The 24,092-nt window shown below is 44.5% G+C and overlaps 1 protein-coding gene across 1 annotated transcript; it reads left to right on the top strand.

The window, feature by feature from the left end:
- Nucleotides 1–967: 967 nt before the first annotated feature.
- On the top strand, nucleotides 968–22,750 carry ECHDC3 (enoyl-CoA hydratase domain containing 3). The gene is made up of 5 exons (XM_063323629.1): nucleotides 968–1,213; nucleotides 1,340–1,461; nucleotides 10,347–10,444; nucleotides 13,564–13,764; nucleotides 15,307–22,750. Exons 1-5 carry the CDS (start codon nucleotides 1,083–1,085, stop codon nucleotides 15,634–15,636), a joined length of 882 nt encoding a protein of 293 aa, XP_063179699.1. The 5' UTR covers nucleotides 968–1,082; the 3' UTR covers nucleotides 15,637–22,750.
- The last annotated feature ends 1,342 nt before the right edge of the window (nucleotides 22,751–24,092 follow it).

The following is a 24,092-nucleotide window of genomic DNA, read 5'->3' as shown; positions in this document are numbered from 1 at the left end:
CAGACTGACTCTGTGGAGCCAATTAAGATACCCAAAGTCTTCACAACCATTTCCAAATTATCAGCTCCCACTGAATAACGGATGATCTTATTAGTTCCCAAGACCCCAAGCCCTGTAATACTGAATTTCATCCCATGCCAGTTACTCTTGGCCTCAAAGTGATCTTATTCTTTCTGCATAACACAATTTAGCAGCCTTGCAGGAGAGATGGGGAGGGACTCTTCATCAGGGTAGGTAGCGATAGGACGAGGGGTAATGGTTTTAAACTGAAAGAGGGGAGATTTAGATGAGATATCAGGAAGAAATCCTTTACTGGGATTTAAGGTCCCTTCCAACTCTAACCATTCTATGATTCTATGACAACGGGAGGTCGTGAGCCTTGGGAGTCATTCTGTTGATGATACATCTCAACTTAGTGTCACTAACAAGTTTTCTCAGCACAGTCCCAGTCTCCATCCTGTGATTCTAGATGCAAATGCTCAGTGGAATCTAAAGAAATTATAGCCAAAGTCAATGTTTTTTGTTCCACTCCAGCATCCCCAAGATAGTTATTAATGAATAGACCTTCCCACCCAGGTCTTCACAGGAGGAGGTCCCAGGAGGTCTCCTTGGTTCTACAGCCAACACCTTGGGGAATGATTTAGGTTGGAAAGGACCTTAAAGATCATCTAGTTCCACCCCCCTGCCCTGGGCAGGGACACCTCCCACTAGACCAGGCTGCTCAAAGCCCCATCCAGCCTGGCCTTGAACACCTCCAGGGATGGGGCAGCCACAGCTTCTCTGGGCAGTCTGCGCCCAGAGTCTCACCACCCTCACAGTAAAGGATTTCTTCATAATTTCTGATCTAGGGAAATCAGGCGGGCGAGGGAAGGTCCGTATGGTTTGATACAGGACGGCTATGTCATTTGAAGGTCTATATCGTCGTCCCCTGGCAGCGCTCACCGCCGCGGGAGCCGAGGCGGGCCGTGCTGAGGGGAGCACCGCCCCGAACCCGCCACAGGCCCCGGCCCCGGCCCGGAGCGGGCTGCAGGCCGCCGGCCTAGGGGCGGTAGCGAGCCGTCCTCCTCGCCGGCCGGGCAGCCATGGCCGCCTCCGGGCTGTGGCGGCTGAGGAGACCCCTGGCAGCCGCCTTCAGCAGCGCGGCGACGGCGGCGGGCGGGCGGCCTTCCCCGCCGGAGAAGCTGACGGTGCGGCGGCAGGCGGAGGGCGTCCGGTGAGGAGGCGGGCGGGCCGGGGCTGGGGGGAGAGGGGAGGCAGCGCTGCGGGGCCGTCCCTGGGGCTCTGAACGCGTTTATTATTGTTTTATAGAAGCCCTCCTTGTGTTTAACGGCTTTTACAGAAACATTGTCTTGAACAACCCGCAGAAGAGGAACGCCCTGTCCCTCGCCATGCTGCAGTCCCTCAGGGAGGACCTGCTGCACGACGTCAAGAGCAAAGAACTCCGAGTTATCATCATTTCAGGTACTTCGTCATTTAAGGCCGACGGAAGAGAAGGCAGAGGGGGCGAGGGAAGGAGCAGAAAGGGGATAATACGGAGTTTAACCCGAAACCTCTCACAGAACTACAGAAAACGGGACGGGATTGCGTGGTGTTTTCCATGCAGCGGGCCAGGACCACGCAGGGGATCCTACCGGTGCCTTCACCCTCCAGAGCTGGCTCTCTTTTACATGTTGTTCTTTTACACTCATCCCAATTTCCACTCTTATGTACTTAAATCCTCATTCTTGAACACAGCATTAACAATTGACTTGGGTTTTGTTACATCTTTCTTAATAGTTAACATGTCTTAAGAAGAAACAGTGTAGAAACACGTTTCAAAATGTCAGTATTGCAGCCAGGTTACCCAGTGTGTTTACAGAGCCGATGAACTTTGTCCTTTGGTAAAAACAATCAGTAGATTAAATAATTGGTTTAAAAACTATATGTAAAGAATAAACAGAGCAAAAGCCAGGTTCTCATGGTTATCCAGCTGAAGAAATAACATTCCCAGGTACAGGTTTTCGTGCAGGAACAGACCGAGCTGGTATGACACTTCTTCCCTTCGGTGGCAGGTATAATTCGTAGTAAACAGGGCTCACAAGGTTGCTTCAAATCATGCGCTCCATTCCCCAGCACTAAGCCAGGATCACCCTCGTTATCTTTGCCACTGATTTCTAAAACTCTCTGATGAAGGAGAGACTATAATAGCAACACTGCAGTGTATTTACCTGTAACCTGCAGATGTAAAGCATTCTCCCTCAGAGCCTGGGACAGTTTTCTTCCATTTAGGTATTAACCTGTAGAGCTCTTAAAGATAATGAAACTTGAGCTGTTCTTAAGCCATCTTTTTTTTTTCCTCTGCTATTTTAAGATAATCTTCCTCTGCCACCCTTACAAACATCTTGGGAGAAATAGGTTTATTAATTTAGGATGATGCTGCTCCCTGTAGGTAGAGGAAAACACTGTGTGTTAGTTCACACACACAAGAGTGGAAGTAAGCTAACTTTACAGGGGTGAGTTTAAATATATATATTCAATGTTTCAAACAGCAATTACAAATTTTGTGAAACACTTCAGGTTCTTCTTTGGGAGTACAGTAGTCTGGGAGTTTGTGAGCACAATTTCATTTGGGTTTTTTTTGTTTTAGTTTAAAAAGAAATCGCATGTTCCTCTTGATTTCCAATTCCCTTGCTGAATGGAATGCAAAAGAAGAAATCTCAAGAAAATAAAAGATTTCTCAGGGAATTCTTTGAGTCTTTAACACAGACTTTGCAGTGGATCCTTCTTCAATGAAGGACAAATACAGATATTTCCAGATAATATCTGGATAATCCAGATAATAATCTGGTCCGTACGAAAAAAAAAGCATAGCTAAGGTTGTGTCTGGGTAGTGGTAGAGCTGAAAATGTCACATCCATACAAACATCTGAGGAGTTCTGAAGGATTCAAAAGCATCAAATTGGTTTATTCTTACAGTAGATACCCTCATGACAAAGTGTCGTGGTTTAGCCTCAGATGGCAACAAAGAACCACGTGCCGCTCGCACGTGCCTTCCTAATAGAGGAAGGATCGTAAGAAAAGGCAAGACTCTTGGTTTGGGACAAAGGCAGTTTAACAGAACAGCAGAGGGAACAGGCAATCAACAACAACAACACGGGTAGGGGAATATACAAACGCGATTAGGAACCGCCGCTCCCCGTCGCTCGCCGACCGGCCGGCCCCGGGACGCCCCAGCCCGCTTTTAAGCAGCAACTTCCTGTCCCCTCCCCCGGCAGCTCAGGGTGGGCGTGGCTCACATGGCATGGAATACCAGGGAAAATTAACCCTATCCCCACCGGAACCAGGACATTATCCACCCCTTATTCCATACCATCTATGCCATGCCCAGCAGGTTCCAATGAATTGCCACCACTTTCCCCTGTTATATATATATATATATATACACACATATAATGCCCTTAGTTTATGGGTCATCCCTCCAAAGTGTCCGTTGAGTTCTTTTAATCCACGGCTTTGGGCTCCATCTGTTAGAACAGTCTCTCAGGGCAGGTGAGATGCTGGGTGGTGCTGGTCTGTTGCATGCTGTATTTTTCGGAGCTTGTGACTGGTGCACCTGGTGTGGCTCATGCACGCGGTCCGTGGGCTGAAGATGTAGATCTTGAGGAAACTGCTGGGCGCCAGCTGTTGAGATCAGTTCTTATCCCATCATCCCTGTGCCTTACTTGTAGTACAACTGATAGTAATTATAGCAATGAGGACATACAATGACAGTGTTACTTAGCAATTAACAGCACACAATCTGATTCATTGGCTATTCTCGCCCAAAATCAGATCCCCATAAGGTACACATCGGACTTCCCCATCCTGCCGCATCACCCACCAAGTGCACCCAGGTCCTTGGGCAAAAGCAATCCCACGGATGGGTTTGCCTTTGCCTGAGGCAGGAGTAACCCAGACTGTCTTCCCTAGCATATTCTTCATGTGCACTACGGGGACTTTATCCCCTTCTACAGTACGTGGAAGTTTTGATTGGGCAGGGCCAGCCCGATTGTTAGATCCCCTGGTGTTAACTAGCCAGGTAGCTTTTGCTAAATGTGTATCCCAGTGTTTGAAAGTCCCACCACCCATTGCTCTCAGTGTAGTTTTTAACAGTCCATTGTATCGTTCTATCTTCCCAGAGGCTGGTGCGTGATAGGGGATGTGATACACCCACTCGATACCATGCTCTTTGGCCCAGGTGTCTATGAGGCTGTTTCGGAAATGAGTCCCGTTGTCCGACTCAATTCTCTCTGGGGTACCATGTCGCCACAGGACTTGCTTTTCAAGGCCCAGGATAGTGTTCCGGGCAGTGGCATGGGGCACAGGGTATGTTTCCAGCCATCCAGTGGTTGCTTCCACCATTGTGAGCACATAGCGCTTGCCTTGACGGGTTTGTGGCAGTGTGATATAATCAATCTGCCAGGCCTCCCCATATTTGTATTTCAGCCATCGCCCTCCATACCAAAGAGGCTTCAAACGCTTGGCTTGTTTGATTGCAGCGCATGTCTCACATTCATGGATGACCTGTGCAATAGCGTCCATGGTCAAGTCCACCCCTCGGTCACGAGCCCATCTATATGTCGCATCTCTCCCTTGATGGCCTGAGGAGTCATGGGCCCACCGAGCTATGAATAGTTCACCCTTACGTTGCCAGTCCAGATCCACCTGAGCCACTTCAATCCTGGCGGCCCGATCCACCTGCTGGTTGTTCTGATGTTCCTCCGTGGCCCGATTCTTCGGTACGTGGGCGTCTACATGGCGTACTTTCACAACCAGATTCTCTATCCGGGCAGCAATATCTTGCCATAGGTCAGCAGCCCAGATGGGTTTGCCTCTGCGCTGCCAGTTGCCCTGCTTCCACTGCTGTAACCACCCCCACAGAGCATTTGCCACCATCCATGAGTCAGTGTAGAGATAAAGTACTGGCCATTTTTCTCGCTCAGCAATGTCCAAAGCCAGCTGAATAGCCTTCACCTCTGCAAACTGGCTCGATTCACCCTGTCCCTCACTGGCTTCTGCAACCCGTCGTGTAGGACTCCACACAGCAGCCTTCCACTTTCGATGCTTTCCCACAATACGGCAGGACCCATCAGTGAACAGGGCATATTTCTTCTCATTTTCTGGCAGTTTATTATATGGTGGGGCCTCTTCTGCACGCGTCACCTCCTCCTCTGGTGACATTCCGAAATCCTCGCCTTCTGGCCAGTCCATGATCACTTCCAGAATTCCTGGGCGACTGGGGTTTCCCATTCGAGTTCGCTGCGTGATCAGTGCAATCCACTTACTCCATGTAGCATCGGTTGCATGATGTGTGGTGGGGACCCTTTCTTTGAACATCCAACCCAGCACCGGCAGTCGAGGTGCTAAGAGGAGCTGTGCTTCTGTACCAACTACTTCCGAAGCAGCTCGAACCCCTTCATATGCTGCCAATATCTCTTTTTCTGTTGGAGTGTAGCGGGCTTCGGATCCTCTATATCCACGACTCCAAAACCCTAGGGGTCGACCTCGAGTCTCCCCTGGCGCTTTCTGCCAGAGGCTCCAGGTAGGGCCGTTCTCCCCGGCTGCGGTATAGAGCACATTTTTAACATCTTGTCCTGCCCGGACTGGCCCCAGGGCCACTGCATGGACTATTTCCTGTTTGATTTGTTCAAAAGCTTGTCGTTGCTCAGGACCCCATTTAAAATCATTCTTCTTCCGGGTTACTTGATACAGAGGGCTTACAATTTGACTGTAATCTGGGATATGCATTCTCCAAAAACCCACAATACCTAAGAAAGCCTGTGTTTCCTTTTTACTAGTTGGTGGAGACATAGCTGCTATTTTGTTGATCACATCCATTGGAATCTGACGGCGTCCATCTTGCCATTTTATTCCTAAAAACTGGATCTCCTGCGCAGGTCCCTTGACCTTACTTCGCTTTATAGCAAAACCAGCGTTCAGAAGGATTTGGACTATTTTACTCCCTTTCTCAAAAACTTCTTCTGCTGTGTTTCCCCATACAATGATGTCATCAATGTACTGCAGATGTTCTGGAGCTTCACCCTGTTCCAGTGCAGTCTGGATCAGTCCATGGCAAATGGTGGGACTGTGTTTCCACCCCTGGGGCAGTCGATTCCAGGTGTATTGGACGCCCCTCCAAGTGAAAGCAAACTGTGGCCTGCACTCTGCTGCCAAAGGGATTGAGAAGAATGCATTCGCTATATCAATCGTGGCATACCATTTGGCTGCCTTGGACTCCAGTTCGTACTGCAGTTCTAGCATGTCCGGCACGGCAGCACTCAGCGGTGGCGTGACTTCATTCAGACCACGATAGTCTACAGTTAGCCTCCACTCTCCATTAGATTTTCGCACCGGCCATATGGGACTGTTAAAGGGGGAGTGAGTCTTGCTGATCACTCCTTGAACCTCTAGTTGACGAATCAGCTCATGGATGGGAATCAGAGAGTCTCGGTTAGTGCGATACTGTCGCCGATGCACCGTTGTGGTAGCAATCGGCACCTGTTGTTCTTTGACCCTCAATAACCCCACAACAGAAGAATCCTCCGAGAGACCAGGCAAGGCAGACAACTGTTTAACTTCCTCTGTCTCCAAAGCAGCTATGCCAAAGGCCCAGCGGTACCCTTTTGGGTCCTTAAAATACCCTCTCCTGAGGTAATCTATACCAAGGATGCATGGAGCCTCTGGGCCAGTCACAATGGGATGCTTTTGCCACTCATTCCCAGTTAGGCTCACTTCTGCCTCCAGTACAGTCAACTCTTGGGATCCCCCTGTCACCCCAGAAATACAAATGGGTTCTGCCCCTCTATAGCTTGATGGTATTAAAGTACACTGCGCACCTGTGTCCACTAGAGCCTTATACTCCTGTGGGTCTGATGTGCCAGGCCATCGAATCCACACCGTCCAATAAACCCGGTTGTCCCTTTCCTCCACCTGGCCGGAGGCAGGGCCCCCCTAATACTCGTCATAGTATCCATTACTCACTTCTTGCAGAAATGACTTGGAAGTTCCTTCAAGAGGATCAGAAGCAAGATCAGGCCTTCTGCTTTGTCTGGGGAACGGCCCACTGGAAACTGGGGCGGCACTTTTCCTGGAGGGATCCCCTTTTGTGGTTGTCCTTCCTTGCAACTCCTGTACCCGTGTCCGCAGGATCGAAGTAGGTCGTCCATCCCACTTCCTCATGTCCTCTCCGTGGTCCTGCAGGTAGAACCACAGGGTGCCTCGTGGTGTGTACCCTCTGTACTCTCTCTCTTGAGTGGGGAAATGCCTGCTTCTAATAGCTGAGATGCTGGCCCGTGCAGGTGGGGAATAGAACATATTCTCTTCAAGTTGCTGGACCTTCCGCGACAATTTCTCCACAGCTGAGACAAGGGGGGAAGAGAGACTTTCTTCATATCGCCGGAGCCGGCCAGCTACCTCATCCACTGTTGGTCCCTCTTCACCTTTCCATTCCATTACTGCCAGGGAGTTGGCATATGACGATGGTGCGCTCCGTACAAACTTCCGCCACATGGGCCTTGTGCATCGCACCTCATCAGGGTCTGTGGGTAAGTCGGCATTGTCCAAGTCATAATAAATCATCTCCCGCACGGCTAATTCTCTCAGGTACTGGATACCTCTTTCCATGGTAGTCCACTTGCTTGGCTGACATACAACATCCTCACTGAAGGGGTACCTCTCCCTCACGCCTGACAGGAGTCGTTTCCAGAGGCTGAGGGCTTGGGTCTTTTTCCCAATCGCCTTGTCAATGCCGCCTTCCCTAGACAGGGATCCCAGCTGCCTGGCCTCCCTACCCTCTAATTCCAGGCTACTGGCCCCATTATCCCAGCACCGGAGCAGCCAGGTGACAATGTGCTCGCCTGAAAGTCGGCTGAAATCTTTTCGCATATCCCGCAGCTCACTCAAGGATAGGGATCGAGTAATTATCTCTGGTTCTGCCTCTTCCTCCTGCTCTCGTGATGGCCCTGGTTCATCATCATCTCTTACTAAGCGAACTGATTTCTTTGTGTACTTCTTCTTCTGTATGGGGGCAACTGATACCGGCACAGGTTGGTTTCCTGGTTCAGTGGCAGTGTCCGCCGCGGGGGTTGCAGTAGCCGCAGTGTCCGCCGCAGGGGTTGCAGTAGCCGCAGGGGCCGCCGCAGGGGCTGCAGTAGCCGCAGGGGCCGCCGCAGGGGCTGCAGTAGCCGCAGGGGCCGCCGCAGGGGCTGCAGTAGCCGCAGGGGCCGCCGCAGGGGCTGCAGTAGCCGCAGGGGCCGCCGCAGGGGCTGCAGTAGCCGCAGGGGCCGCCGCAGGGGCTGCAGTAGCCGCAGGGGCCGCCGCAGGGGCTGCAGTAGCCGCAGGGGCCGCCGCAGGGGCTGCAGTAGCCGCAGGGGCCGCCGCAGGGGCTGCAGTAGCCGCAGGGGCCGCCGCAGGGGCTGCAGTAGCCGCAGGGGCCGCCAGTCTGGTTTCCATCTCTTCCCCTTGAGGGTGCTGCATAATTCTGAGCAGTGCCTGGTAGATACTGGCCAGGGCCCAGCACAGCGCAGTGAGTTGTGCCTCTCTAGAATAGCCACAGCATTTTCCCTTCAAATATTCTACCACTTTATCAGGGTCCTGTAATTGTTCAGGGGTGAAGTCCCAGACCATTGGAGGTGAGTAGTTCTCTAGGTACCTGCCCATGCTCTCCCACATGCCATGCCACCCCTGACTATCCAGCCTCGGAGCAGATCTCCGGGTGGTAGTCTTAAATAGTTGCTTAACCCTAAACAAGACCTGGAACGTATTCAGGAGACATAACACTAGGAACACGCTGGTTTGAGTATCCCAAGGATATTCAAGATTCTCAAAAGCTGTCATACCTGACCCGAAGGAGAAAAGGGAGGCAAAAGGGCTGGGGAAACTATTAACAAATTCTGAGAGACCGTGTCCAATGTACGGACAGGACAACAAAACCACATAAACACCCCAAAACAGCCGTCTAAACAGTGATGTTATCATATCATAAACAGATATCGCACAGGACAGCAGAATGATAATCCTCATCCCTCTTCCAGACATGGTAAACAGCATCGCAGGGAGTACATAAGCCATATAGGAATTTATGTAACACAGCCATGAGAACAAACCAAGCAACATGATGACCAGTGACTATTTACCTAATAAAATAAATGCATACAAGAAGAAAAAAAAACCAAAACCGTTTTTTCCACGTTCTAGTTGGATTCTGTCGTTATCTCAACCCTTCGTGCCCCACGTTGGGCGCCAAAAAGGACTGTCGTGGTTTAGCCTCAGATGGCAACAAAGAACCACGTGCCGCTCGCACGTGCCTTCCTAATAGAGGAAGGATCGTAAGAAAAGGCAAGACTCTTGGTTTGGGACAAAGGCAGTTTAACAGAACAGCAGAGGGAACAGGCAATCAACAACAACAACACGGGTAGGGGAATATACAAACGCGATTAGGAACCGCCGCTCCCCGTCGCTCGCCGACCGGCCGGCCCCGGGACGCCCCAGCCCGCTTTTAAGCAGCAACTTCCTGTCCCCTCCCCCGGCAGCTCAGGGTGGGCGTGGCTCACATGGCATGGAATACCAGGGAAAATTAACCCTATCCCCACCGGAACCAGGACACAAAGGAAAGCTGTTGTAAAGATAGTGTACATGTAAAGGGTGTTTTGACCTTAGCCATCACTGGAAACAAACAAATCCAAAACTTAGGTCTGCAGAAACCTGCTCTTTCACTGCCCAAACCCTGGACATGCTTTTTGGGATTGTCTAGATGACAGTTTTAACCAGTGGAGGAAAAGATGCCCAATAACCCTTCTGAATAACCCTTCTAGCGGAACAACCTCTTTTCTTTTTCTTTTTTTTTTTCCCTATTGTGGCCTTGAATGCCACAATACAAAAATCTTGATGTTTATTTAGCAAAAGTTAGTCATTAATGCTGGATACAATAAATAGGGACTAGCTGTATTAAGTCTGAGAGCAGACCACTCCATCCTTGCTGCAGCTGACTAGTTTACATTGTACCCAGGAGCTGTTTAGAACAGTATCCTTAGAAGAAACTGGGCTCAGAGGTGTGAAGTGCCTTATTTTTAACTGTGTTAACTTGGAATGGAAATAAAACTAGGCCTTTAAAAATGTTTATGGGTGTTACTGTGGTTAAATGTTGCCTTGTGGCAATTTGTTACAAAATCCAGAAGGCAATGTTTCCAAACTCTGTGTACAAACTCCCTTTGGAAGCTCCTTTTTAACCATTAACATCTCATCGATGTGCCTTTAGCTGGGGCACTGATGCGCTGCTGCCCCTAGTATCTTGATTAATTCAGACTGACTTTTCCTGAAATTCTTTGCAGCTGAAGGACCTGTATTTTGTTCTGGCCATGATTTAAAGGAACTGTCAAGTGAAGATGATGTGAAGTATCATTCCCAAGTATTTGAAATATGTGCAGAGGTAAGCAGTTCTTCTTAAGTGACACCCCTTTTGCCTGGTACTAAGCACAAGCAATGATACTGGTTTAAGGAGGGACAGCATTGCTCATCTGCTAACTGAAGATGAATCTGGCTGTTGCTCCAGATTCCTTGCTTTTTGCTGCTCTGCCATTTTAATACCTGATCCTGGTGAAATTATGTTTTCCCTGAATTTCTCTACATGCAAATAAAAGGGCTAGAATGCCAATGTGCATGTCTCCTACAATGGGTACAGTCATGGCGTGTTCCTTAGTTTAGCCAGTGTTCTGTGCAGCTGAGTATTTGGGCAATGTCTTTCCTAGAAATCTAGGGATAACCACCTTCAAATCACCTGTGATCAAATGTTCTTTCCTGGCGTCTAGCTAGTAACTCAAGACCAGCTTAAACGTCAAGTGTGAAAGTAAGGTCTGACTCTCTGGCTGCCCAGTCAGCAGACCATACAAGTTCTTCTAATAAAGGCACAGACCCGGAGGTCAGGAAGTTAATGTGAATCCTGGAGCCTTTGGAGAGAACGGCAGAAACACCTTTGATTGTAACGGCACTAGAATTTGACCCCTAATCCTGCTCAGTGTGACCACAGGAAGTAAATTGAAAACTTTTGTTCTAGTTCCTCCAGTAATAATTTTCTCTATGACATTGTGAAGCCCATATTTAACAAATGCTGTAAAAGCCATGTGTGAAAGTTACCCCTGGAGGGCCTTTGGTGTAATATGAAGCAATCATCCTGGCAGCTTTGCCTGGATTCCATCTTGGTGTGCTGATCACAAAGAAGTAAGCACAAGTACGACTGGATGACGGGCTTTGTCAGAAAGGAGCCAAGGTCCAACAGTTTAGCAGCCAATAGTTTATTATTAATTTTGTAGTTGCAGGTCAGAATGCCAGTATGCTGTTAGTGGAGAACTGAACCATGCAGCTTCTGGGTCACAGAATAGGAAAGATCAGGCAGAAAAAAATGTGAAACTTACTCCATATAGCATGAAAGCAAGAGTTGGTTCATTTGTGACTTTAAGGACCAGAAGAATTTAAATTGTCCTGTATGCATATCTAGCATTATGGCTATATTCAGGGTTAATGAGTAGTATAGCAAGCTTAACTCTGATTAATAAAGAGAAACAGCAAAAAATAACAGAATGTCAGTGTTTAGAGTTAAAAGAGCCCTTCTTTGTGAGAATGTTGCCCTACTGTATAGTAAGTTTAGTAAGGCAGCATTATTACAAATAAAAAATGGTAAACCAATTTCAGATGAATATTCCTGAGACCATGAAATTCAGAGATAGGGAGATAATCAAAACCCAACCGCACACAGTCCTGGACAACCTGCTCTACCCGAGCCTGCTTGAGTAGGGGGGTTGGACTCAGTGGTCTCAAGAGGTCACTGCCAACCTAAATGCGTCTGAAACTGGCAACGCAAATTCAGGAAGAAATTAAATATAAGAGATGAAATGACACTTGAAGTGATCCCTTTTCTGGTGTTGATTGTAGTGACAAGTGCTTTAAATTCTCTATCTGAGTATCCTGAAAGGGATTTAAGTTTCTCATAAATCACAACTCACTATTACCCCCATGGAGGAAGAAGGTCTTACTGTTAAATAATAATGGCACTTTACAGGCAAACAGAAATAGAGAAATTAACGTAGGCTTTATTTAGGATCCTAACTACTATCTAAATTTTATCTGTCTGGTAGAATAATTGACTTTTGCTTTCATTTGGTGAATAGAGAGAAAGGTACTTTTGGGGGCTTTCAAAATGGGATCGTGTCTTCCTAAATTTCAATACTTAACTTAAGTAGAATGGATCCTACCCCAAGTGCCATGCCTACAGCATTGTGGACTAGGGTGCCCAGAGCATCAGACTGTTTTACAGGAACCTTGGCTTCTACATTTGTTTATGACTGATAATCTTAAACAGATCGTCTCAGCTGCTACACCTGTTTCCCTACACATATAACAGCGTTAGCAATACTATATAATGCAGTGTCCGAGAACTAAGTACTCTCCACATACAAGTTTGAGACAGCTGATAGTATCACAAAAAAACATAAATACCAGGGTGCTTTTTTTGGAGAAGCAGTTGACTTTGAATTTTTATAACCACAAGAGTACTCTGTAGTTGTTTATCTGCACACATGCACGTATTGTTCCTCTTTTGTTGGTCTGCTTCTTAAGACCCACTGAAAAATTGTGTTTAAACAAAGATAGAAGAATGGAGACAAAGACTGATCAAATTCAAAACTGAATGTAGGTAATTTTACCTAAGCAAGATAAAATTTGCTAGACTTCGTCTACTGGAGAAATTGAAGTAGCAAATAAAAATTTGCTATCTTGCTACACTGTGCTAATATGAGATTTATTTTTTTTTTAAGTCAGATAGTGACTGTAATCACTTAACTAGCACTTTCTATCTTCAGGCCCTAAAATTAGGTGAGTTTGTTGATTCCCACTATATGGAAAGAGAACCTGAGTTAGAAAAGTTAAGACAAATTCATCTTTCTTAACTTCAGCTATCTGAAGTTGGATGTCCGACCTTCAAGAATTATCTGAGAGAGAATAAGTGTGCTTTCCCATCTTATGTGTAATGCAAGCAGAAAAAAATGTTTTCTGGTAGTAAGTCTCTCCCCTGAATGCAGAGTAAGCCTAGAAAGACATCCAGTGATTGTGTTTGGGTGAGATCAATCCAGGCTCGAGATCACGCAGAAACTAGCAAGAGTCTGGTTTCATTTCTCGGGACAGAGACTTTTATTAAGTTAAGTTTTCCTTTATGGGGCAAATGAAGGTGAGGATGGTGTGTCTCGGATACGCATCTTCCCATAGCCAGGAACACTAGACCTGCAATGCAGAGGCACCCAAGCTCCTTGCAGATCTGATAACGAGTGTTTCTGACTTTCATTCTTGTGTTTTCCATTTCCACTGGTGTTAGGACCATGCTACATAAACACAACTGAGCAGCTACTGGACCAGCAGTGGTCTTGTGCATTTAAACAAGTTTTGCAGAGAGCTTACTCCAGTTAATAAAGATGAAGGTGTGTGAAGCCATTGCCAGTTTTAGAACAGCCACTGCTTAAATTTCAGGGACTGACTGACCACTTTCTTTTGTGCATGCAGGTTATGACTTTAATCCAGAAACTTCCCGTACCAGTGATTGCCAAAGTAAATGGCTTGGCTACAGCAGCAGGCTGTCAGCTTGTGGCAAGCTGTGACATTGCAGTGGCAAGCGAGAAATCTCAATTTGCTACTCCTGGAGTAAACATCGGACTGTTTTGCTCCACACCAGCTGTGGCCTTGGGCAGATCTCTTCCAAGAAAGGTAGGCTTCCTTCCCAAAAACTCTTTGTAATTTTGCAAGAAGTAGGTTCCCATGTTAGGAGTTTTAGTTCCATTACCTAAACTTTATTTTCCTGCATTCAAAATATTTCATTGCAAAAGACATCTTCATAACTCTTTGGACTGGGAAAAATAATAAAGGGCTGAACTCTGTTCAGGGAAAGCAGCTTCCTACTGATGCGATTCCAACCAGCATGGACTCATACCAGCAGCACACCAGCTCAGCGATCTCCTTCCTTTCCAATGAACAGATCTGTGCTTTAGACAATGGTGTTCTCCCCTGATGAGGAAACCCCTGCAAGTTCAGGATATCAGTCCCACCAAGGTATCAATTCTTGCCAGGCAGTGACATTTCACTGCCAGCATGATCTGCCTGTGTGTAGATCAAGATGCTTTAAATAGCATCTAAAACCCTCCTATACTTTCTTCCTGCTTTATTTCCTACTGATTGTGGCTATACATCCCTCACTGCATAAACAATAGAAAATCTGCAAAGCTTCCGTAAGTGAGAAAAGAAATTTTAAGTTCTGGTCTAGTTGGATTCATGTGGACAGACTCTCCAAGCCCAGCAGGGCTCTGCTGACATGCAAGGACTTAACTGCAGAAGTCCAGCTGCTGGATAAAAGCTTCAACTTTAAATTTCCCATCTGTAAGGCCATCCTGTTCAAATAGTCTGTCTGTGGTGGTTTTTCTTTTTCAAGTGTGCTATAGTGTACAGTTCTAACTGTTTCTGAATTAGTCTTTCTGGGTTTTATGTTTACCTTTTTAAAATGTGTGGGATATACTTTTCTCTGTGCCACTTTTCAAAGAAGCAAGAACATTCCCTACAGTTCTCAGGATTACTGATTTTACCTTTTATCAAATTAAAAGTTGCCATTGTTTGTATCTATCAGAGCAAAGATACTAACGAGGATAATCAGCTCTTATGATTCAGGGCATCAGTCAATTGCACCCGGAGTCACTGAAAAAATTCTTACTGAAATATAACATTGAATAGTCACTGAGTATTTGGGGGATTTTTTAATTTGAAACCTCAAGTACAAGATACTGAAAGCAGCAGGAGACTGAAATAGATGTGGCTATAAGAAGGATATATATAAAAACACCCCAACCAACCTTAAACTAAGGCAGATATTTTCAAAAACTACACATTGACATAGTGAGTATTTATCATTATATGCCCAGCTTAAAATGCCAAGTTCAGTCATTTGACATTGTGGACCATCCACATCTCTCTCAATTCCTACTGCAATTGCTAGAGATTCTGGGCAGTTGAAAAGAAACCCAGAGGCGTCAGCCTAGGACAGCTGCAGTCAGTGGGAAGGTCCAAAAAAAGGACAGCTTTAAACCCAGTCCTTCTATTTGCTGAAACCTCTTAACTTCCTTGGCAGTTTAAGAGGCCAAAAGATTTAAATCTGATGTTTTTCAAAAAAGTAACTTGTACTTGAAGAAGCTGAAATTCCCCAAACAAACCAAAGGAATAAGGTAGTTGAAATGACTTCATACAATATTTTTTCTTGTTCAGGTGGCATTAGAGATGCTTTTCACAGGTGAACCTCTTTCTGCCCAAGAAGCATTAATGCATGGGCTTATCAGCAAGGTGGTACCAGAAGACAAGCTGGAAGAAGAGACCATGAAAATCTCTCACAAGATATGCGAAAGCAGCAAATCCGTCCTGGCACTGGGGAAAGCCACCTTTTACAGACAGATGTCACAGGACCTTGATACTGCTTACAAAACGACTACTCAGGTCATGGCAGACAATTTGAATTTGAGAGATGGGCAGGAGGGTATTGAAGCCTTTATTCAGAAACGTAAGCCTGTCTGGTCACACTCTCAGGATAAGAAGAAATGAATCCTGTTTCTAAACTAATCTTAGCTGTGCTTTATGATTCTTCACGTAGTTGCCTTTGGGAACTATATTTTTGTTCTTACTGAAAGTTAAATTTCTCTTCCTACATATGCCAAAGCCACAATAAATTTATTATAAGTGTATAATAAATGTTAAGAAAAATCAAACCAAATGGGGTTTTTTCAGCAATTAATTTAATCTATGGTTTTAGAAGGAACTCTGTGCTGCAAAAAATCAGTTTAATGTGTCCCAGGTTACTTAGGAAATCACAGGGAATGGCAGAGAGCTCAGATCACCCTGTTCAGTATGTGTCCCCCTAGTTCTGGATAAGAATTTCCATTTGTTGCTATTTATAGCAAATTAAAGGGCTGGGACACATTCCAGAGATGATGATAGTACATATCATAATGGATTCCAATACTGTTCATATGTTACAGGCAAAAGCCTGTAACAGCAGTCCATTGCTCCTTATGAATATAACTGCTTGTAAACTTCATGTATTATTAGTTTGTTTCCTTCAGCAAATCCTGGTTTTCCACCATCAGTTCAAGCACTTGTCCCAGCTCTAGAGAATTTTGCTGTTGACTCCAGAGAGGCTGAGCATGGCTTGGGGATGTTAAGTTTCAAAAGGGCACACTGTGAAAGCCACCGCCTGTGGGCTTCAGCAGAGATTCTCACCTGGCACTGTTCTAAGCCAGCTGTAATTTTCAGGCTGTATGTCTTCAGTTTATCACAGAATTTTAGATGTGTTAGTTGGAAACTCCCCCCTTGTGCTCAAAGCTGGGCTTTTACCAACACTGGAACAGGTCAGTCATGGATGTAAGGTCTTGCCAGCCTCCATCAACAAGGATTCAGCTGCTCCTCTGGGTAATCTGTCACAGTGCTGTGCAACCCTCTGGTGAAAAAAACCCAACTCTTAATGTCCAGCCTGAGCCTCGAAGCAGCAGGTTTTTGGCCATTGTCCCTTGTTAAATTATCTGATATTATTGAGAAAACTTCAGCTCCGTTGTCATTCCAACTCTCTTCAAACAGTCACAGGCTGCAGTTAGACCACACTTAGACTCCTCTGTGCCAGACTGAACAAGTCCAGCTTCCGCCACTCTCCTTGTAGCTCATTTTCTGTAGGTAACCAGCTTGGTAGCCATCCAATGGACCAATTCCAGTTTCTCCACATCCCTTTTGTACTGGTTGTGCCAAAACTGGACTGTATTCCAAATATGGCCTCACCAGTGCTGAGCAGAGGAGAACAAAATATTCCCTCCATCTGCTGGCCACTTCCAGCCCATCCGTATTGCTCAGTGTGCATTTTGCCTTATTTGTGATGAGAGTGCACTGTTGGCTCATATTCAGTTGGGCAGCCACGGCAAGCCCAGTTTCAGCACGACTGCTGCTCTGCCGTCAGCTCCTAGCCTGTACTGGTTCTCGGGGTTATTCTTCTCCAGGTGCAGAACCTTGCATTTCTCCTTAGCTTATGGTTCTTCTGGATTGAAGCCGGGCCATTCGGTGCGTCAGCCATTCCCCCAATTTCGCATCATCTGCAGATTTGCTGGGGATGTATATTGATGACAATACTGAATGATATGAGCCTCGATGTCAAGCCATGGTGATCAACATGGGATGGCCTCTCAGCAAAGACATTTCTTCTGAAGTTCCGCATGGACAAATCATGAAGGCTCATCTATTTCACCCTTAAATAGGCATCTAAGAAAGATGAAATGAATCACTGTGTTGATGGGCCTTTCTTTCTTTGTTGACAGTAAAAGTAGCCTAACGTGCTTAGTTCAGACTTAGACGTCTTATGTTAGAGCAGATGAATCCTACCTACAGCTACTAAAACTCCAAATGTGGAAGTATCATGAATCAAGAAGGACATTTTTAAGCTGTGTTTGCTCCTGTGTCCCTGGTTCCCTGTCTGTATGAGTTTAGTTCATTCCTCATTTCTTGTCTGGAGTGAATCAGATAGATACCCAATAAAGTTCTGGGTCAGTTCTCTCCAGGGATCGATTACTCCTAGGCAGTATGGATGAGTCCACACTAGCTTTGGCTTGCTCTGCCCTTCACAGTGCCCTGATACTATCCCCAAAGGCCTTGCCTAACGCTCCCGAGTAGCCTCAGCATCATGCTAAAAAACACCCTGCTGGCAAGCCTGCTTGTTATTTTGGGTACTTTGAACTGAAAAACTGCCACGACAAAATCAACACTTTGGTCTCTGGGCCATGAAGGTGCTGTATGGATCTAGGGGAAGCCCAAGCCAAGTGCTGTGCAATGCAGTTGCTGCAGGTCTACTTCAGAATGACCTAAGCACGAGGGCCACCTTGCAAAGGCTGTTGTTGGTAGTGTCAGCCTTCTTGATGTCCCCTTGTTAGGAGAAGTGGTCTCATGGGTCAGTCAATCTGCCTCCCACGTAGCAGCAAGGGGCTGTCAGGTGCACTGTTGGGATCAAAGGGTTGAATGACACTTTGCTTCCTGGGTAGCAGAATTACATTCTATCATTCCTTATACTGGAGCAAGACTTGGATAGTTTGGAGCAAAAATCAGCCTCTCTTCTTTCTGACTGACCGACACATTTCAATTCAAACCAGTGATATAAATACTCATACCATTTATACGCAGACAGCCCCACAAAGCAGTTCTCTTGTCTGTCTATAGCACATACTCAGGATGAAAAGAAAGCAATTTCCAGTTCTGCCGCTATTTTTAATTTGAGGAATGGAAACTTAAAACTTGAAATCACTATTAAAAATAGTTTGTTCCTATAGGAATGTGAAAAATGTGGATCACTGGGAATAGTTGTTTTAAAAATACAAACTTTTATTGTTACCACTAGGGGAGTTGGGGTTTATATAAATTCATATAGTTTATATAGGCTAGAAACTGTTATGAGCAGTTAAGAGATAGAAGGGTTAAATCTGGAGCTGAATAACCTTCATCATGTCCTTTTTAATGCAGTAAGATGCTGCACTTAGATTCTGTTCCCACATGCTGCTCTAAAAGCATTAGTAAAGAGTAAATTGTTTTTAAAAATATTTGTATTTAATGGCTATCTTGCAACTACTCAGCAAATCTCTACTGGCTCTTTTGTTCCAGGCTTTTAGAAATAAGTACATTATCTGATTTTTGCAGAATAGTGCTCCTTCCAGCTAAATGGAGTAATAAAATGGTTTCACTGGCCATCTTAAAACATGAGCGATAGTTTGGATGAGCATATTCTCTCAGATATTTAGAAATTCTCATTTTGCAATTGATTGCCATCTACACAAGGCAGGGTTTGGCATTATTATTAACTCCTGGTTATAATTGTTAAAGAAAAAAAATTTACATTTTTAAAGAATAATTACTTCATCTGAAATAGTTATATTGCAATGGAATCGAATTTTGGTCATCTTACTCCTGCACATGGATTCATTTAATTTGAATGGCCTCATAAGACACTAACATTACAAAGACATATAGATATCCTCAGCATTATTCACCGTGAGCAGACTGACATCAATGGAAGTGCCATGTAAAGTTACAAACAGGCATACTTTAGCAAGACAAAATGGTGATGGGAGGGGAAGTTCATGATAAAGATGGTGTTCTGGGTGTTTATAAGATAGGCAGAGGCTAAGAGTGTTACCTTATCCTTGGCTTTCCCTGAAAAAGACCAAACACCACAATGCCTTGAGCTCCTTCACAGTTCAAATCCATGGAAGTTGAGGAGGCAGAGTGCCCTGGGCGGTTGAGTTCAGGTCCTTAAGAACACTGCTTTTCTAGGCTCATGGTCTTTTTCAGTCTAATTCACGGCTATGACAAATGTTTGTGTTGTACTTTCAGATCTTGAAGAGAAAAATATTTATTAGTATGTTTTGACTCAGTTTTCACAGTATTTTTTTCACAGTACTATTTTATGCAATAAAGGAATTGTGTAATTAGTAATCATCAGTTGCAAAAATGGTGGCATCCACGGGAACATTTCCCTCTTTCTTGAGCCGCTACACAGAAAAACTTCAGGTTTTAGAACATTCCAGCACTGGCCCCTGTGGATTGACAAAGCAACATCATTTTTCATTTCTGACTTGTCTGGGATTTTTATTTTTACCCACATCTGCCTTTATTGTTTAATTCAATGGATTTAGAGGCTATTCCTGGGAAACAGACCAGTTCCAGGACTGTTAATTAAGTTCTACAGCCAAGAAACAGCAAACCCAGTGATATATTGGGAGCCCTACTGCTGTGGCTATCTGCTGCCTGAGGAGACAGTTTGTCCCAAAATAGCAAGGAGTCTATCCCTTGTCATCCCATTCATTTTTATTAAAGAATCTGCTCTGCAGCAATGTCTGCCAGGTAATTAGCCTAGTTTCAAGTGACCCTAATAGTATGCGGCATACATTCAGCCTTCTCTGTAAACTAAGCACAACTCCATCTGTGTACAGCCTCTAGGATGCAGCTTATCACTGCGAATGACAGGCAGGAACACGTTTTCTATTCATATACACAGGAATGGCTGGAAACCGGTGGGGAAAATGCCAGCAAGGAATTGCCAGTATGAATGTAACGAACTATCCAACCAGCGACCTCAGAATCCATGGAGGCCTTAGAAGAACGGCTTTGAGCCTTTACCTGGAAATTTTAGAAAAGATATATAGGCAAAACCTGGAGGATAGGATCATATCATCACTTGTGATGTAGCTTCAGGATCCCTTCATGAACGAGGCAAACAAAGAAGCCAGGGGGCAGTGATAGCTAGAGTAACACTCAGCACAAGGTTGTTCTTAATTCATGGATCAGGCAACAATCTGCCTCACCACATCACTTAGGGGATATATGCTGAAGATAGAGTTAAACAGAGGACTCAAGTGATGGGCAAGGTATTTATACCTTCCACATTCCACAGAGACAAAACCAGAACAGGACTTTAGATAAGCTTTTATATAAACTTCATGTGCTTTTCTGAAGGCCACCCAACCCAGAATTCAGCAGAGTGGGTAAGAATTAGTTTTGCGTTGGTTTGAAGTAATCTCCTGTAGCTGTGGAGGAGAAAGCTTGAAAATATGTACTACAAGGGCACAAAAAGCTGGACGTAGCTAGCATTAAAAATACACGACTGACTCATTGGCAAAAGTCAGCAGCGTAGTTTTTACCATCTAGCTCATGATTTCTGAGCATTTGGATGGCGACACTGTGTCCTTCAGAGAACTGCTTTTGGGTAATTCCTATATTGTCATTCCTGTATTGCAGATGGGGAAACTGAGGCCAAATGTGCTCTGCCTGAGGTCTCACGGTGAGCCAGGGGCACAGTAACAGGGGCATTCAGAATGCCGACACCTGCTCCTTGTACTTCTTCAGGAACAAAATTTTTGGTAAAATCAGCAGAAATGCAGGATGATTGCATGCCCTGAACAGTCTGCAGAGGCTTCTGAACTGGAATTATGAGCTACTGCATCAAAGGCCCCATGCTTGACATTTATTGGCTTTTTGATGAATGTTGGGGTAATTTTACTGTCAACAGTTTCTCATTAGGAGCCTGGCAATGTTCTTTCTGACCATTATCTTGCTCAATATCACATTGGGTTGCTACAAAGAACAGAGATTTTATGTAAAACCCATCTATCTCTGTAGCTGCAAAATCTTCTAATAATTCTACATTTAAATAATCTCACGGAAATGCTAGCTGCCTTCTCTAAGCAATAAGGAGAATGGACAAATGGTTAAATTTCCATGAAGACCTACAGCTATTGGACAAACCTCATACTGCAATGAGTAGGGTTCATTTGTCTTGATTTCACTGGAATTGCACCTCGATTATACTAATTCTGAATTTAGCCACTGAGTAATGCATCTCCATCCTGGTTTACACTCGCAGAGGAGGAAAAAACCATCAGACCTATACCTTTCTCACTCTCCATTGCATGATGTACCGTTTCCTGGCTGCTTGTTGTCAATATCAGGAATTATTTTTGTCAAACCCATAGCTTTTATAAAAAGAAAATAGTAGAATTGTACCCCTAATACTACTGTGTATTTGGAAAGGGGAAAATAATTCATTAAACTTTCATGGGGCCAACTGTAGTAATTTTCATGGTATGACTTTTAAAACATTAATAGTTATTTTAAATATTTGTATCCTGGAGTTCTGATAATGGGAGCATCACAGGGTTATTGTATATTTAATTGATTATATTTGTTAGAGAGAAAAAAATGAAAACAAAACCAGATGATAACATAACAAATTGAATTTGTACCACTAAAATTCAAGGCAGACTCATGGATTTGGTTCATGACTGTTTTTCATAGCTACTTAATACAGGAGACTCTCATTTTCCCTCCTTAGGTAGGACGGTGTTTACAGCCTGCCAAAACCAAAACCTGTAACACTGTGGAGTTAACTGAAAACAAGAAACATTCCTTTAGCCTAGATCAAAACACAACCAACCCTTTAAACTAACTTTAATAGCAGTGCAAGTTAACCTGTTGGATTTAATACAGATACAGGTATTGATCTCATCCACTGATTCTGCTGAAGGAAAGTCACCTCCTGGAGAGGCAGAACAGGTATGGATGGCAACACCTTAGACTATTTGCAACTTGGTGCATTAGAGCCATGTGTCACTGAGCTCTGATGTAATGGGTCATGTCTAAGAGAGCAGAAGCTCCAACTGTAGTCCGCTTTCTGAAGGAGTTTTTAAGGACAAATTAACTGCAATAAGAGAATGTTGACATTCAGACTGCCCCAGTTGCTGAAGACAGAGAAGGCATTAGGTCTTCCAAAGTGGCACTCAGGTTTTATTCCAGACCTGTCCCTCCTATAAACAATTGCAGTGGATGAAATCATTTTTGGAAAGATGTGTTCCCCGTCAACTCTGCGCTGTCAACATGAAGGATAACGTGATATATACCTGCTCCGGTCTTCTCCACTTCCTGGGCCAAAATCATTCTCAGTGTAGACACCGAGTGATGCTTCTGGAAACAAACAACAAAGAATTAGTAAAACATATATAGAACATGGGGGAAAGGAGAAAGCAAATAAACACATGTAATTATTCTCCTAATGTGCTCTTCAGTCTAGATATAAATATTTTGTTTCTTGTATCTGTTTAATGAAATATACCCTTCGTGCCAGTAAAACTTTATCATCTGTGGTTTAAGGAAGTTAATCCTATAGCAAAAATCTCTGTTCTGAGTGGATATCTCTATTAGGATACTGTATAAAAAGACATGGCAAATACTTTTGAGTTAGTCTCCCTTCACTTTCAAAACCTCATTAGATTAGGTTAAAAATATTTTAAAATTAGTGTGCTTTTTCTTGCTTTTTTGGTTTTGAGTCCTTAGTATGAAGTCAGGACTCTTATTCTGTGTTTTTCTCTCCCTCCTTGGAGGTTAATTATTTATTTATTTAATGAAAGCTGAGATCCATATATAAGTACACAAATCTGTAAAGCTTTACAAAATACTGCATTGAGACCAGCAAGAATATTCATGCAAGGACAATCAGCCCCTTACTGATTAGCCTAGGTTATTATTAATTATCAAAAATATTACTTATCATTATTGTTGCTGTTATTCTTGCCATAGCCTACATAATACAGTGACACCCCTACAGTTCAGGAATTTTAAATTTCAATGTCTTCTCCCCATCGTTCGTCTTGGAAATTGGTCTTAATTGCTGAAATCAGAAGCTTCTGCTGCTTGAGTTGGGGAGCAGCATTTGTCTGGTAGCAAAAGCAGACTTTTATGCTTTTACACAGCCTGCAAAAAACCACTTAGTATTTACCATGTACTCAGCGTGGTAAAACGGAAGTTGTTGAAGGTAACAGTCCTTTTTGTTTGCTGTCTGTGTATACTCCTGCAAGCTTTCAGTCTTTTTCCACATGAGCATTTATTCAGAGCAGACAATCCAGGAATATTTCCATAGACAGCCTGAAACCTTTATGAGGCACCAGATAACTGAAATGCAACACCAATTTATTCAGCACTCACAACTACCAGACTAGCAAAATCCAAACAGGTAAATTTACCATGGCAAAAGTCCTGGCAAAGAGCTCAGTAGCAGTTCATAGGCTAAAAAAACCCTGTTAAAATGTCCTATTCATCGCTGTAATATTTAAATACATTCCTATAAGCCATTTGTTAGATAATTCTGAAACATCGGCAAGAGGAAAAAAAGATTTTAAAGCCCTGGACCAAAAAAAAAAACCAACCAACCAACCCAAAACCCTGGATTCACTTCCTGGCTTTCTCACAAAACTCCGGTGTGACCTTGGGTAAGCTGATAGAGGCAGAAAAGAAACATGACTGTCTAGTCCAACCTCCTATTTATCATAGGTCATTGCTTCTTGGCCTGCTTATTCCAATACGTCATTTGACTGAATTGCAACTTTGGTTGAACTAAGGAATTATCTAACCTTGTGAAGACAAAAAAAAAGAAGATGCCAACAGTGTGATCCATTCTCCTTGCAGCCAGAACTTGTGGCTTATTT

Source organism: Chroicocephalus ridibundus, chromosome 1, assembly GCF_963924245.1.
Source record: "Chroicocephalus ridibundus chromosome 1, bChrRid1.1, whole genome shotgun sequence".
Lineage (NCBI taxonomy): Eukaryota > Metazoa > Chordata > Aves > Charadriiformes > Laridae > Chroicocephalus > Chroicocephalus ridibundus.
Note: the sequence above shows the minus strand (reverse complement) of the source record. Positions and strands in the feature narration are given on the sequence as shown.